Below are 17,557 nucleotides of genomic sequence, written 5' to 3'. Positions count from 1 at the left end.
ACTGTGAGTGAAATTAACAAGGATGCCAGAAACCTAGCCCTGGGGGCTGAACCATCAGGGAACAGCTGAGTTTAAACTATTCTTATGCAGGGAGCAGACTTCTCTCTCCCTCCCTCAGTCTCCTTTTCTTACCGGTTCTCCGTACTGGCCCGTACCAGCTTACTTTCACCTCTGCCAATACTATCCACAAGAACAGACTAGTATGAGCATAGTAGTTATAGATGTCTATGTAAGAGTGAGATATAGTCACAACCAGTATCAGATATTAAACATATCCTATGCTTTCCTTGATCTTTACAAAAAGGCCATGAACTAGCAATATATATATTCACACACACATACACAATTTTAAAAACCCTTGGCTGAATGAAACAATCCAACTGGCTGAAATAGGATCAGATAACCTAAGAGAGTTTTGCGTTGCTGCCCTAATAAGGCTAACAGCTTTTTGAAACACTACATTTGTATTGGTTAACATGAGTCAAAAGAAAGATTACAATAACAACACTAAGTACCCTAGCATTTTTCCCAATAGCTTTTCCCCCTAAATGTACACAGTACTTACTGCATCCATGTATGTTAATTGCTCTGCCACAAGGTCTTCTGGGAAAAAAGAGAACTCTTCTGGTCCTCCAGTTTCCATTTCCTCTTCCTCATCAAAGCTGAAAGTGAAGGTGCTATGGAACCCATCTGTCCAGCACAGAAAATATAATATTACTTAGTAAAATACACATGCTAAACAGTACATTAAGGCCATTGTTTATTATTACCATTATTTATCTGTATTATAGTGGAGCCTACAGATCCCAACTGATGTCAGGGCTCTATTGTGCTAGGCATTGTAGTGAGACACATGATGGAAGAAAGTCCTTCCTCTGAAGAATTTACAACCAGCACAGACAAGACTTATAGGTATAAAAATTTCTCCCTCCTATAGCAGAACCTCATTAATCCACCCTTCGATAGTCAGTATGCTTCCTAACCTAAAAAAATCAAACTATCAAAGGGCCAGATAGTGTCCCACATTCAGTGCATAGGGGACCTTTTGCATTCAGATTTAGACTCTCCTGTATGGAGGGGTGGGGGTCAGACATTTCCTTGGTGGCACCCTCTCCTTCCAGGGGTCCTATAGAAGTCCTGGCGTGGCTCAAGCTGGGGAGAAGAGAGAGTAACCCAATATGGTTCCCCTCCCTGCTCTGCAACAAGGCCACCCAGAGGGGGGGCAAGTGGGGCAATTTGCCCCAGGCTCTGGGCCCCGCAGGGGCCCCCATGAGAGTATTTCAGGGGCTCCGGAGCAAGGTCCTTCACTCACTCCAGGGGGCCCAGAAAACTCTCGTGGGGCTCGAGCCCCCGGAGCTTCTTCTGCTCCAGGTCTTTGGCGGCAGGGGTCCCTCTGCTCCGGGGCGGAAGGACCCCCACGCTGAATTACCGCCAAAGTGGGACCCACCGCCGAAGTGCTGGGTCTTCTGTGGTAATTCAGCGGTAGGGGGCCCTGCCGTGGGTTTTCAGGGCACTTTGGTGGCGGGTCCCAGAGCGGAAGGACCCCCCACCACTGAATTACCGCTGAAGTACGGGCCCCCCGCCACTGAAGATCCCACGCCCCCTGAATCCTCTGGGCGGCCCTGCTCTGCAAAGTTGATGCTGAGTCTCCATGGCAAGATCCTCCTTTACAGACTTCATAGGAGCAGCATTACTTGGGAGTGGGGAAATAGAGCTGGTGCAGAGGCACAGGGACTCAATGCAGATGGCTCTGACAGCCTGTGGCTCCCCCAAGATGCACAAAGATCCTAGAGGACTCTCCAGGTTTGGGGGGAAAACTATGGTTTAGTCCATCAGGGAAAACTTTCCCCACCACTCAAGGTTTAGGGAGGATCGCACCTAAAGGATCCACGAAGATATTTCATTCTCCCTAAGTCCCCATCCCATGGATTTTACTGCAGGAAGAGGAGATCCAGTCCAAAAAAAAAAATACAAAAATTGGTGGACTCTCCCATCTCTCAACAAAGATTTAACAGCAAAGCTGTTGTAATGAGGTCTCGATTATTAAGGCTTGACAAACTATACACTACATTTCAGAGTATCTCTGAAGTATTTCATATCAAATTAAAACTAAGCAAATGTAAAAATAACAAAGGACATTACGTGATGGATCTTCCTTTTCCCCAAAAATGTTTGTTTTCTCTTTGTTCACTACCTTGCAAACTCTAGTAGCTCACACTGGGTCTCCCAGTCATTAGCGCAAGATTCTACTGTAACAAATTAGAACTATTGGAAGGCAGAGACAGGAATCCAGATACACCAATTTATTGACAGAGCTAAAGGAGGTATGTGGAAGTGTCCTCTGCAGCCTTATCTGCAGATATTTTATAAAAATAAGCACATGGAAATGGATTTTCATTAGGGCTGTCAAGTGATTAAAAACATTATCGTGATTAATTGCACTGTTAATAACAGAATATCATTTAAATAGTTTTGGATATTTTCTACATTTTCAAATATATTGATTTCACTTACAACACAGAATATAAAGTGTACAGTGCTCATTTGATTTTTATTACAAATATTTGCACAATAAAAACAGAAGAAATAGTATTTTTCAATTCACCTAACAAGTACAATAGTGCAATCTCTTTATCATGAAAGATCTACTTATAAATGTAGAATTATGTACAAAAAACAGTTGCATTCAAAAATAACACAATGTAAAATTTTAGAGCCTACAAGTCCACTCAGTCCTACTTCTTGTTCAGCTAATCACTCAGACAAACAAGTTTGGCTACATTTGCAGGAGATAATGCTGCCCACTTCTTATTTACCGTATCACCTGAAAGTGAGAACAAGCGTTTACATGGCACTGTTGTAGCCTGCATCACAAGAGATTCACATGCCAGAGGCACCAAAGATTCATATGTCCCTTCACGCTTCAGCCACCGTAACAGAGGACATGTGTCTATACTGATGATAGGTTCTGCTCAAAAATGACCCAAAGTAGTGCGGACTGACTAACGTTCACTTTCATCATCTGAGTCAGATGCCACCAGCAGGTTGATTTTTTTCTTTGGTGGTTCGGGTTCTGTAGTTTCTGCATCAGAATGTTGCTCTTTTAAGACTTCTGAAAACATGCTCTACACCTTGTCCCTCTCATATTTTGGAAGGCAGTTCAGATTCTTAAACCTTGGGTCAAGTGCTGTAGCTATCTTTAGAAATCTCACATTGGTACCTTCTTTGCGTTTTGTCAAATCTGCAGTGAAAGCGTTCTTAAAACAAACATGTGCTGGGTCATCATGATGACTGAGACTGCTATAACATGAAATATATGGCAGGATGCAGGTAAAACACAGAGTAGGAGACATACAATTCTCCCCCAAGGAGTTCAGTCACAAATGTAGTTAATGCATTATTTTTTTTTGAGCATCATCAGCATGGATGCATGTCCTCCGGAAGGTGGCCAAAACATGAAAGACCATACGAACGTTTAGCATATCTGGCACGTAAAGACCTTGCAATGACAGCTACAAAAGTGCCATGCGAACGCGTTTTCACTTTCAGGTGACATTGTAAATAAGAAGCAGGCAGCATTAACGCCTGTAAATGTAAACAAACTTGTTTGTCTTAGCGATTGGCTGCACAAGAAGTAGGACTGAGTGGATTTGTAGGCTCTAAAGTTTTAGATTGTTTTGGTTTTGAGTGCACTTATGTAACAAAGAAAAAATCTACATTTATAAGTAGATCTTTCATGATAAAGAGATTGCACTACAGTACTTGATGAGGTGAGCTGAAAAATACTGTTACTTTTGTTTGCCATTTTTACAGTGCAAATATTTCTATTAAAAAATAAAGTGAGCATTGTCTACTTTGTATACTGTGTTGTAATTGAAATCAATACATTTGAATATGTGGAAAAACATTAAAAATATTTAATACATTACAATTGGTATTCTATTGTTTAATAGTGCAATTAAAACTGTGATAAATTGTGATTAATCTTTTAAGTCAATCATGTGAGTTAACTGTGATTAATTGACAGCCCAAATTTTCATAACAATTTATGAAAATCATCTCTTTTCTCTTTTTTTTTTTGAGCACACTGCCCCTTGCTGCCTTTTTGCATCCTAGATTATCAAATGCAACTCCATGACACCCACAAGATCTTAAATAATCTTGTCTTCAACTCTGTTCTCATTTCCTTTACATACCTTCCTGCCCCTCCAGTCTTTTCCTTTACAGCCCCCTTTATCTTCTTTTCCCACTCTCATTTTCAAACCTTCTGTCATGTTGTCCTTACACCTGAAGCAGCCTTCCAGTCCCCATCTGCGAAGAACACTCTCCGCCTTCAAATCCTTCTTTAACATCCATCTCTCAAACCTGCTATTCTCTTCCTGACATCACTAGTAATCTCCATACACTCCTGCTCCTGAACTGCTCTCCTGTGCTGGCCTGGTTGTGTATTTTTAAGTTGCAAGCTCTTTGGGGCAGAGAACATGTAGTTTCTATGGCCACAATCCGGCAGTCTAATCCACAAAGGGTGGACCTGTGCAAAGCCCCATAGAGGTCTGCCCATATCAATCAGATTGTCAGATCTGGGTCTATATTTGTAAAGTTCATGTCAATGTATAGCATTCAATTATAACAATGATTATTATTGTGTATTCAAATCTGAACTTCGAAACAAATTATTGTTTCCGTGTTGTATAAGGTGAGCAGATGTAGAACGGACATGAAATAAAATGAGTCATCACTATAAGTAGCTCTCTCAGACCCTCAAAATAACTTGTTAATTTTTATTAACTGCTTTTATCCTTGCAGCATTCAAGTAATTTTATTCTCATTCAAGTGAAGTGCCTGTGACTCAAGCAGGAACCTTTTCAAGTGTTACTTCAGGAAATTAGTGCAGCAGCTGAGTGCCTGGGAACTTCTGCTCCTTTTGGACAACAGTTGGATCTAAAAAATAGGGCCTTTGGACTTTCATTGTTTGGTCTGCTAGAACCAAATCCAGGAAAGAACATCATTAGACGCATATTAGCAACATTGTAGACTTGCTTTTTTCTTACGAGGAAAACATTTGGATTTTATGCAATAGGCCTTTTTATACAGATTTAAATGCATACATTGATTTGGCATTGTGTCTGATTATGCAATAATTCCTCACTTCTGGAACATCCGGCAGGTAATGTTTGTGAGATGAAATGCTACTTTTTTGTTGTTTGCCTTCTTCCTTCTAATTCCATGTATCATTTCCTTTCATTCATCTGTCAAAGATGGACACTGAATCCGGTTCTCATATTGCACAAATTCCGGTAACTTTCTAGCTATGTTAATTATGTCACAGGAAACTTTCTAACTGGGGTACGGACTATGTGCCAAGTCTGACACTACATAGCATTTGTGTGTTACTACAGCTCACTATTGTTTCAGTGGATCTTTGACCTGGTAAAGTAACATTTTCCTCTGTCCTTGGATGTCAGCAGCTTGTCACTCAAATAGGAAAAAACAGCCACAGGCATTTCCTTTGACAGGGTGGTAACTGGGAAGAGAAGCTTTCGTGACAAATAGATTTGTGACTGAAGCTGCATTTGGTCACAGTATAGTAACATTTGATGGGATTTTAATTAATTAATTTAATGAGAAAACTAATTAAAGAGCAGCTGTGGTTTTACTCTGACGACAGAAAATGCAATTGCAATTAACTATATCGCCGTTGCAGCAACTTCTGTGCACTGGCAGAGTTCTTAGAAACATTGGAGTTCCCCAAATTTCGATCAGAATTACTAGACATATGATTCTACACTTCATGTTTGTATTTCATCCCTATGGTAGCTACAATCTCTGTGGGATTCAATAAGCAAACAGCTAAGCAAAAGTCCAGAGGGCCTGATTCTACATCCATTGTAACCTCACTGACTTCAGTGGAGTCACTCTTGATCTACATCATTGTAAATGAGATCAAAATCATACACCCCATAAAATTTACCCTGAAAATTCAGGTTCTTCAGGATAGTCTGGGAGATTAGGCAGTAACAGCCGTGCAAAAATGTAACTTACTCTCATTTTTCACTTCTTGCTTCTGAAGCTGCTCCAAGAGGTTTTGTGCCCTTCTCTCCGGGTCAGAGCCTGGCATGATCCGTTTAAGGTAATCCAGCAATTTCTGCAAACAAGGGTAATTGGGTGGCTCTCGGAAGTCTTCAGAGCATTGGTCAAGCCAGGCTCTCAAGATTGAGGCTATTGCACTGAAAAGAAGTACATTGGAAAAGATTGATTGATTATATACGGATATAAAAAAATCCACTTGTCATGTATACCTGTGTCAAGAGGGTACAGAATAAGTGTAATATATTACCACTACTGTTAGTGAACACAGTTCTGATTTGGTGCCATTTTTGCACACGAGCTTTATTGCACATGAGTTTTATTGTAATCTCATTTACACAGATTTTTACCATTGACTACAGTGGTGTTATATACACCATTGTAAAGAGGTGCTCAGTCACTCCCCAAAGATGCAAGACAGCGGCAAATCAGATCCATTATTTTTAGCAGCCCCAAAACCCGCCTATCTAATTCAGTATCTCTATCAAACAAGGTACCATTAGGCCCGAGTGAAATGGTTCAGATAATAATAGAAAACATCCCTGCCCCAAACATGCACGACCTTCACCCAAAATACAAACCAAATTGTTTTTGCAAAGTTTCTCTTTCAGTTTAGCAGGCACAAGAAATGCAGATTGTTTGGATAGGCTTCAACCAAGCATGCAAAATAAAACCTCAAAAGCTTTAGCATTTGGGTTGTCTATCACCCTCTAGCCATACTCCATGTTCTTTCCCTATATAGCCAATATGTTTTTAAGACTATGCTGACTTGCTATTTTACAAACGTTTCCATATTTTCAACTAATGTTTCTTCATTCTCTTCTATAATATGGCAACCAATCTGCTTTTCTGGTCAGAAAGAGTGCTTTGAAAGCTGACAGTAATATTACTTGGTTAGAGCAGCTAGCAGGGGTAACTCTAGAATTACAAGAACCGAGCTGCACAAAACATTAACAACCAAGAATGAAAACATGCAAAACTCCCTTGGCTTGCGGCTTCATTACAAACTCAAAACAAAGACCATACAACTCAGGTGGTTCACTTGGGGCCAGGGGCGGCTCTAGGCATTTTGCCGCTCCAAGCATGACAGGCAGGCTGCCTTTGGCGGCTTGGGCGGACCTCCCGCAGCCGCAGAACCAGCGGACTCTCCGCAGGCACGCTTGCGGGAGGTCCACCGAAGCTGCGGGACCAACGGACCCTCTGCAGGCAAACTGCCAAAGGCAGCCTGCCTGCCGCCCTTGCGGCGACTGGCAGAACGCCCCCCTGCGGTTTGCTGCCCCAAGCATGCGCTTGGCATGCTGATGCCTGGAGCCGCCCCTGCTTGGGGCCAAATCCTGCCATCTTTACTCAGTCTACAATCCCTTTGATTAACAACTGAGTAAGGACTTCAGGATCTAAGCTCTTTGTGGTTATCAGCTTTATTCTTCTGAACAGCCTGGGATCTTCCATTTCACTATTAATATTTTTCATTAAACAAGCTCATTCATTCCTCAGTCAGAGGTTAGTTTAAAAAATTACTTTTATTTCAATGTCTGTACTGCATTTTAAAGAGATGTCTTGCTGTTTTGGAAGTACCAGTGGCTTAACCCACTTTTACAATAAACAACTAGTCTGTTGAATTCAGGGGCCAAGGTAAGTTGACCTTTCATCAAGGCTTCTGCCTATTTGGAGATGAGTTGCAAGTGAGAACTCATTTACAGCTCTGAGAAGGTTTTTTTTTTGTTTGTTTGTTTTTTTAGTGCTAATACTGTTCAACACTTTTTTTTTATATTTAGTGCCATTGACGATGGGCACTTTCATACACTGAAAAGTAAACAGAGTTTAACACAAGCCCAATCTCTCGGAGTGGAGTTGAAAAGTTCATAGCAGTTAAAGACACTGATTTTGCCAGCAAAATAATTTCAGTCAAGAGGAGAAAAGAAAAAAAAGTACATTGTGCAGACAGGGGCTATATCCCACTGACCTCCTATCGGCCGATTAAACAATCAGTACATTAGGGAGGGAAGCATTCTGAAGAAAGGCTGGACAAGTGCCCAAATCTTGTAGCAGCTTTATGTTTGATGTCCCTGGGAAGAAACTCCCTGTACTTGATAGGCCAAGAAACAGATAGGAATGTGAGACTTCCAAGATCTCAGACAGGAAAGCAATATCATAGAATCCATTCTTCATGGGGGGGTTGCAAGCCGTAAATCTTTGTCTGTCTTCACACTGTATACTGCAGTGGTTCTCAACCAAGGGTCCGGAGCCCCCTGGGGGGCCCTGGGCAGGTTTGAGGGGGTCTGCCAAGCAGGACCAGTGTTAGACTTGCTGAGACCCAGGGAAGAAAGCCGAAGTCCCACTGTCCGGGAATGAAGCCCAGGGCCCTGAGTCCCGCCACCTGGGGCTGAAGCAGTAGCTTGAGCAACTTAGCTTCGCAGGGGCCCTGTGGTGTGGGGCCCCTGCCAATTGTCCTGCTTGCTACCCCCTAATGCTGGCCCTGGCTTTTATATGCAGAAAACCATTTATTGTGGCACAGGTGGGCCATGGAGTTTTTATGTTATGTCAGGGGGGCTCAGAAAGAAAAAGGTTGAGAACTCCTGCTATACTGTACTGCATATTTTGTGGGCTGCCACAGAAGGTTAGATTTTAAATTCCTGTCTTGAGAGCCACACAATGTGGGCTCTGTTCAGTAATGCTTTCAAGCTGTTATTCACTAGTCTAGAGGTTCTCCTTGCTCCACTGGTATGAACCTTGTCCCTAAAATTTTAAACCCCTCACTCAGCCCATTGCTGGATGGGAAGAGAGCTGTAGTTTTGTCACCTTTCAAAATGGGTCCACAGGACACCACTCATCACCTCACATTATGCCCCCCCCCAAAAGGCAATGCAATATCCCAACGCTGTGACATGCTATGAAGTTATTGCAGAGGCCCCAAAGAATCTGTTACACCCAGCAAGCTGAGCTAGGAGGACAGGAAACACATGGAAAAACAGAGGGAGAGAGTCACTCATATCTCTTAACTGCAACTCCATCAGTTCATTCTGGAATGGCATTGATAAGCTACAAGATGAGCTCTGCCCAATCTTCCTTGACTGGAAGGATAGCTATGACGTGGGGCCTTGACGGAGCAAGTGCTGATGCAGAGGTCCAGGTGGGAATTTTGAGGACTTCTCTCTGCGAAGGTAGCCACACAGCATTTTTCTTACCCCAGCTGGTACTAAAGAAAGAGTTTGGGGATCTTAGTGGCTTGTTGAGGTTAAAAATTCTGCCAAGTCCACCACTATTATCCCCAGGATGAGAAATTTTTATGAACATAAGCTATGCTTTCAGCTCTGCGCAGCACCAAGTATATTTGCAAAAGGGGTTATATAAAATGGCTGACTAGTTTCTTACTGAATCAGCCAGACAGACAGGAAGCTTTTGTTCCTATGTCCTCCCCTTTCCTAAATCCATGCTACACACCAACAGCTGAACTGTGCTTTGCAAGGGCCAGTCCCATCATTCCCGTTTCACATGATTTCCAAGATTTCCCTCACAAATGAAGTTAACCCAACCATATTGTCTCAGTTTTACCTTGTCTTAAGTAATATGGGAATCATGTTGTTTGCTACTTTCAAATCCTCAGGAACATCTCCTGAAGCCAGGGAAAAACTTGTACAAATGTCAGCTAAAGGTTCACAGATTTTCCTCCCATAGTATCTGTTTCTTTAAGGACACCAAACCCTTTTATAAGCAGCTGAAATAATAAGCTTTACAGGTAACAAAAGGCAAATTCTCTGTCACAAAGCTCTAAAGACACAAAAGGGTCTGGATCAATAGTTTATTAAAAATAAATCTTTCCCCACCCCTAAGCATTCTATAACAATAGCCCAAAACATTGCAACATTGGTATTGAAGGTTCTAGTGTTTTGGATAATTAACATGGAACACTGTAGTATTTTATTAGAGCTGAACCTCTAAGAATGTCACATGGTCATTATTACTGAGAGGCTTTGTGGAAGCCTCCTGTGCAGCAGGAGGAGGAGGGGTTAGACATGAACTTGATGCCTGATTCATTTCCTGCATCAGATTCCCAGTTCTTTTTACAGTTCTAGCTAAAGCAGATTGAGTTGGATTTGACATTAGCTGAGTGAACAAAGGCACCAAGCGTTTAGCGATGTTTTGATTCACTTTTGCTCATCACTTAACAGGTACCTAGGGGATGTTACGAACTGGTAAATTGAAATCAATTTCAGAAGGAAAGATACAGTCTTCTCTGTTTGCATCTTCCTGGATGTGGCTCCAGTTCATTTGGGACTCAAACCTCAATCATCTGTCATGCTGGTGCAGCAGTAATGCTTGGGGATATGGCAGAAGAGAACTGTTTGGGGGCTTCCAGTGAGTGTGAAGCTCACTGATTCTTTGTACTACAAAAGCGAGCTTGTATATTTCCCAAACCTCAGTTAGTCTGGTTGAGACAAGCAATCTCCTTTTCCATAGCACCCTTAATGTGGTTTCACTATGCTGCAAAATAAAATCAAATAATTAAAATAAATAAAGCTAACTAAAAATGCCTACTAAATATCGCAATCAGGAGACTGATTTTCTGACTCAGACGCTTTCTTTTCAGTATCTTTGAGAAATATAACTTTGGACAGGGTTTACTGAAACTCTTAGCTTTTCTATTTCGGCTCAAGAGCATCTGTGTAAATTAATGGATTCAAATGTGATTCACTTTCTTTACTGTGTAACATATGTGAAACATTTCCATTATTACCGTTATTAGATTTTGTTTGCTCTGTCTATTGATACCCTTTGAATAGTAATTTCACTGGCTAAATATATGAGGCATTTCTATGTATAGGTAAGAATATAAGATCATATTGTTTACAGACAACATCCTCTGATATCTCTCCAAATCAGATTACTTAATGAAATGCCTAGCCTGACTCAGCAGTTCTCTGTGGACATATGCAAATATCAGGACACTGAATAAATAAGACCAAATCAGTGGCTTTGTGGCAACCTATTAACATTAAACTTGTCCCCCTTTACTGCAAACATCGCAAATGAACCTCTACATTTAGATTAGACACTTCTAATCTGCAGTCTAATCTGAAGACTGATTCACCACTTCTGTGAACGAAAGTTACTATGAGCCTTTCAAGTTGATGGCTAGATTCTAAACCCCTTTAGTTGGAGTACATAATGTGCCACTTACCAAGCTCTCCCAGTGTCAAAACTCCAGCAGTGAACCACAGGCACATGATCTCAGCACTACATTTGACCCTGACAACTGGTAAAATGTTCTCCAGTATCCATTTAAAGCACAGATCTGCAACCCAGACAAGGAGATGCAACACTTTGTACTGCAAAGGCTTTACTAGTCTCCATCTGTCCTGAATGAGCTCTGGCCAACTCTAAATGCTTGCTATCTTAAATATGGGAAATATTCAGTTTCTTTAATGTGTTGCCTCTTTAATACATTTGGGACTGTGCCAATAAGTCTAAGTTGTGGGTATTAGTACAGCAGTCTGTCAGCACTAAACTAGCCCTGAATTCAAACTTAATATGGAAAATGAGCTTTTTCAGAGATGTGTAGAGAATACAACCTCTATCAACACCAAGAAGTTGATTCAGGACCCTACCACCACCGCTCTGGTACCTATTCTGTGATCGAGGGATATCTCTTGAAAGCTTGTTTTTCTTATGCACAATACACTAAACAACTTCAATAAACCTGGGGCCCCTAAACAGCTTGGGTTGGCTGATCCACTTCACAGAATACTTAAAAGGGGCATGAAAGATCAAGGATATAACTTTCTCTTTCTAGTGTCCCACAGCGAACACCAATGTAGCCTGTGGGGTCTTTGTACCAGAGGTGAACTGGGAATATTAATATAGCAAAAAATAATGTAGCATTTTCCTATATATTGGTTACAAAGTAACAAGACAACCCAGGCACACATCTGAACTATACACCCTAGTTGTCAAAAAGCTAACTGGTCTATTGTGTAAACTTCTAGGCATTCAATACTATCATATTGTCATACCTTTATTACGCTTTCTTATTTCTTCTCTTAGTTCTATTCTTGATATGGATTCTTATTTTGCTTTGCTTCACATATTCTTTTATCCTGAACTGACGTACCCCTTATTTGCCCAGCACAAGAGACAACAGTGTGGGACAGAGTTGTTATGACACAAAATGCCAGAGCAAATCTCTGTTTTTATTAAAACCAAAAAAACATGAGATCTTTAATAGTCCTGGAGAGCAGACTGGCCATTTTTTTTTTATAAAGTCTGATCCTAAAGTTGTTTTTAAAATCATAACTCTTATGTAGCATATTTGTACAAAACCAGCGGAAGTGTGGTTTTAAATTTTATGATGAGGTACTAAAATCCCAGACGTAACTCTGAACTGTCACAATAGGAGACTAGTAAAGTATATGAGAAAGAAAAAAATTGTTGACTATGATTCCCTGTGAGACTGTCCACAGAGAAATGCTGAGACAGGTTTTTTCTAGCGACCAACACTACCAATTCTTATTATTATTTCTTTCATCTTTAGAAAAATGTGAGCATAAGATGTATCAGTTTTCTCTTCTATGAGAAATGAGTTATGAAATCATATCTGAATTAGAATCGCAAGCCCAGAGAAAGTCTGAGTTACCAGTATCACGTTATACAAGATGACCAGAAAGCTATCCACTTCCTCCTAGAATCTATAATTAAAGTTAGAGGCAAGTAGCCAGAGCAGGCAAGGGGACGCAGTGGGAAATGGTGAGGACTGAGTGTGAATTTGTAGTTACAAAACATCTGTGTAAAGCATGTAAACATTTTATAGATTTATTAACCGGATGCGTTTTGTTATAAATGTTTAGTATGAAACTTCTTGTAAATTAATAACAAAAAAAAGAATGTGGATAATATTCAGACATGCTGTAAGAAGTTACCACTCCCATGGAGGTCTCGGGATCAAATTCAGCGGTGCTGGAAATGTTAGTGTAAGTTATGTGCTGGATGTAGATTCACTAGAAGAAGTATTTAAGTGATAAAGCAATCAATGCAACTTGCACCAATTTAGCATTCAGGGGCTGTGCAAAAGTGCACTAATTACGTATCAAGAGGGAAGAAGCTACGAGTATAGCAGGAAAAGCAAACAGCAGGAAGGTGATAAAGTGTGCAAGGCAGTGCTGCTTAAAAACGCCCCACAACACATGCTTTTGTTAATTGCTACTTCTGTTGCTCTTTCACTTCCACACACTTGACATGCAATTGACTGTCATTTTGCACATACATTGAATGACAATATTAGTGAAATACCTCACTATTTTCACCCATTTTCTCTCAAATTTACATCCAGGGTCAAATTTTACTCCTACATAGGTATAAAATGCAGTGACTCCTCAAAGACATTGGAGTCTCTCTGGATTTACATTGGTGAAAGTATCTTCTCCATTTTTGTTCTCGCCTCTTTCCCTCTTCTGCTTTCAATTTTTTCCTTATATTTTTTTCTTCTGTGTTGGTATATTTTTCAAGCACATTTTCAATATCTGTTTTTCCTATGGTACCAATGTTTTCAATCGTACATTTTAAAATTTACCACTCATGAGTAACACCCCCATCTCAAACTCATGCTGACAAAACCCCTACGCTATGCCACACCACTACATATTCCCTATACTTCACAGATATATTTGGTCCTCAGCTGTTTATTTTCCCATGAAACCCACTCAAATCCATCATCTGTTTTGCAACAAGATCTTGCTTTAGCTCAAGTTTTATGGCTGAGTTGACCCAAACACAGAGAGGTCAAGTGGCTTGCCCAAAGTCATATGGGATTCAATGGCTCAGCTTGGATTGGAGCCCAGGACCCTTTGGCCTTCAGCCATTTTCTCTACCCACCACATTTTACTGCCTTCTCTGTATTTCTGACATATTTAAAAACTACCACGTGTGCTTGAATGAGTGCTTTATGACAAAATGGGGGGACAATACAGCTAGCTCTATTTTCCCTCAAGCAGAGAGGAAACAGAGACTCAAGCTGCCATGTTGAACCCAGTATAAATGCCTTGACAGCCAGTACATTTCTTCTTCCAAACTCTTGAACCTATCAATGGTTAACTCTTAATTTCTGACCTCATTTATTTAAAGGTGATTAACAAGTGTATAACTAAAAATTACTACAGGATAATACTTCGTCTCTGAGTAAAGCTTTCTATTGAGGATATCATAGTATTTTACAAACATCAATTAAGCACCACTACACTCCTGTAAGTTCATTACTGGTATTTTTCAGATGGGAAAACTGTAAAGCCCAGAGAGGTCACCAAGCAAATCAGGGGTGATCTACACTAAAAAATTAGATTGACCCAGCTATGTTGTTCCAGGGCGCAGAAATCTACATCCTGAGCAATATAGTTAAGCCCACCTAAATCCCCATGTAGATGGTACCTGGCTGACAGAAAAATTCTTCCATCAGCCTAGCTCCCACCCGGGACGGCTCCAGGCCTCAGCATGCCAAGCACATGCTTGGGGTGGCATGCCGCGGGGGGCGCTCTGCCTGTTGCCGGAAGGGCGGCAGGCGGCTCTGGTGGAGTATCCGCAGGTACATCTGCGGGAGGTCCACCAGAGCCGCGGGACTGGCGACCGACAGAATGCCCTCCGCAGCGTGCCGCCGTGCTTGGGGCGGCGAAATGGCTAGAGCCACCTCTGCTCCCACCTCTTGGGAAAGGGGATTTCCTATGCCGATGAGAGAACCCCTCCCATTAGTGTAGGTAGGGTCTACGCTGAGGCACTGAAGAGGCACAGTTACAGTTCCGTAGCGTTTCACATGTAGACAAACCCTCAGTTTAAGATGGGGCATTAGAAGCAGGAAGTCTTGATTTCCAAAGCATGGTCCCTAACCACTAACCCACATTCCGTCCCTGTTAAACCCACTCAGCAAAGGGCAGCAGAGTATGGATCCCACTGTCAAACTTACAGTTTGAGTGAGGTTTATACCATCTCAAGTCCAGATTTGCCAGCTCAGCTTCAATAAGATGTCCCACAGCATGCTATGCTTTGACATCACAAGGAGCACAGAGACCCAGTAGAGAAAGGAGCTGGGCTGTGGTTGGGTTGGCGTGTCAGATGAGTTGGCAGTGTTTTAGAAGATAACGCTGTTTTGAAAAACTATGCCATACTCTATAAAACCCACCTACCTGTATCTTAGGAATAGACAATGCTGGAATAGGGAATACAAACCCCACTTCCTCCCCCCTCCCTAAAACCCCAACATCAGTTAAAATGTTTTTAGCAGGAACACATACTAGAGTAAGAGCTTGGAACACTGGTTATGCTGTGCATGGCATGTGATGGGAAAGGAGTGCTGGACTTACTGTTTTCAAAACAAACTGAAGAACTTGAAAGCTGTGGACTCGTTTCTTCAGTTATGCCACAAACCAGCAAAATGAAATTAAGAAACATTTAATAATGCTCTCATCGATGGAATTTGTGACAGTATTATGGGGAAGTTGACAGCACTGACACACTGTACAGAGATGAGTCAAAGGTCTTTACTCAGGGTAATCAAATACAATCATCCAGCTATTTTATGCTGCCGTTGCAGATGCAAATTGTAGATCATTCAGGTGTGAAAGTACAAATACTGTGACCTAAGATTCATTCTACTCTTGACTCTTAAAGATAAATAATATTTCACACGAAATTAGAAAGAGAAAGACAACTATTCTTTTACATTTAATATTTTTAAATAGCTTCACCATTTTGCACACAACATATGCCATCAAAACTTAAAAATGACTTTAGAATCATGTACAGAGCCTGGCACAAGCAGGCCCTCATCTCTACTTGGGGTCTCAAGGCACTAGCAGAATACAATATAAAATCAATAATAATCATATATTTTTGTGGATAAGAAAAGCAAGGGAAACAAACGTGTTTAGTTTCTCACTATAATGTGCTGGCCACCACATGAAACATGTCTGATCTGTTCTGGGAAAGTTCCCCTGCCTCCCTCAGAGATTTGATGTTTGTATTATCTGTTAGAGTTATGACAGAGTTACTGCTTTGTGTTATCAAAACGAGTATGGATTGCTGTGAATTTTCAAAGGAAAAGAGGATTATGTTGACCACATCCTTTCTCAATATCCAATCCTGACTGAGGTTTTGCTGTACAGCATAAAGCCACACTTACTTCCTGAGCACTGTTTTGGACTCTGAGGAATTCTGGCTCCCATCTTCTTCACAGTTTGAGGTCTCCAGGTTTCCATACCTACACAACAAGATGGATATTTCAGGCTGTTTCTAAAAATCAAGCCTAAATAAAAAGGACTCAAAGGTTACAAGGACTCAGTTTCCACCTACTGGAATATTGGTATATTATAATTATTGCAATAATTTTTAAAGCTTTCTTCTCTTGGGCTACAAATGAAAATACAAGACAGATGCAAAGGCCTGTCCCAGCCTCAGAGCTTGCAAGAGAATTGAGATTGCTTTCTGTTGATCCTCAGCGCTGCATATTATCACAAAGGGGACAGGGAAGAGTCAAGACCTGGCCTCGATCCCCTCTATGTTCTCCTTTTACTCCATTGGCACAGTCTGACCCTGGGCTTGTGAGAGATGAGAGCATAAGTTGGTGTGGTTCCAGGCAGAGACAACTACTGTAAAAATCCAGGCTTAAGAGAGATCTGGCTACAGCTGTAAGTTTGAGAATCTTGGCCAAGATTTTCAGAAGTTACTAACAATTTTGAGTGCCTTAATATCTAAGTACCAACTTGAGATGCTTTAAAAGGGCCTGATTTTCAGAGGGCGGTACTCAACACTCTGTGAAAACCATGCCACTTGAAGATGTCTGAAGCTGGGCACCCAAAAACTGAGGCACCCAAAATCATTAAACCATTTTGAAAAAGATTGTTTCTTTAAGATGCAGCCAATGAAAAATAAGAGACCTTTTCATCCAAACCATCTTAAAGGAGAAAGATGAAGGAACAGAGTTTGCTCACCTCTTTATGCTCCTTCACAGCATCATCAATCTGAAGATTTTACATCAAGACCATGATGATGTTGTGAAGGTTAACTGTTGGCATTTAAGCCTGAGAAGTCCCAAAACCTGCTGGCCGCTATCTGCTACACGGTGAAAGGTGTGTTTGAGCATTATTGTCCATACTAGTAAAAATGATTTGCTCTTCTATAGCACATTTCTTCTGAGAATGTCAAAGCACGTTACAAATAGTAATGAGTTAAGTCTCAACAGCCCTGCAAGACAGGTGTAGTGTTGTCATCATCCCTGCTTTACCAATGGAGAAACTAAGGCATAGAGAGGGTAAGTGACTTACTCAAGCTCTCACAGCAAATCTGTGACAAAGCTGGAAATAGAACCCTGATCTCCTGATCCCCAGTCCTCTACTCTACTGCCAAATTACACTGTGCTTCTTACTCGATGTCTATATCCATGCTAGTGTTGAAACTTTCTGAAATCTCACCACTCCACCTTATCAGTCTGGGA

The 17,557-nt window shown here is 41.2% G+C and overlaps 1 protein-coding gene across 3 annotated transcripts in view; it reads right to left on the bottom strand.

The window, feature by feature from the left end:
* Nucleotides 1–17,557, bottom strand: part of RGL1 (ral guanine nucleotide dissociation stimulator like 1) — a 169,635-nt gene that overhangs the window by 41,649 nt on the left and 110,429 nt on the right. For all 3 annotated transcript variants that reach the window (XM_030572037.1, XM_030572039.1, XM_030572038.1), the window contains 3 exons: nucleotides 16,247–16,324; nucleotides 6,043–6,227; nucleotides 566–690 (listed from right to left, as the gene is read on the bottom strand). In XM_030572037.1, the coding sequence (XP_030427897.1) occupies nucleotides 566–690; nucleotides 6,043–6,227; nucleotides 16,247–16,324 (388 nt within the window). The remainder of the gene's footprint in view (nucleotides 1–565; nucleotides 691–6,042; nucleotides 6,228–16,246; nucleotides 16,325–17,557) is intronic.

This window comes from Gopherus evgoodei, chromosome 8 (assembly GCF_007399415.2).
Source record: "Gopherus evgoodei ecotype Sinaloan lineage chromosome 8, rGopEvg1_v1.p, whole genome shotgun sequence".
Taxonomy (NCBI): domain Eukaryota; kingdom Metazoa; phylum Chordata; order Testudines; family Testudinidae; genus Gopherus; species Gopherus evgoodei.
This window is presented reverse-complemented; position numbering and strand designations above follow the sequence as displayed.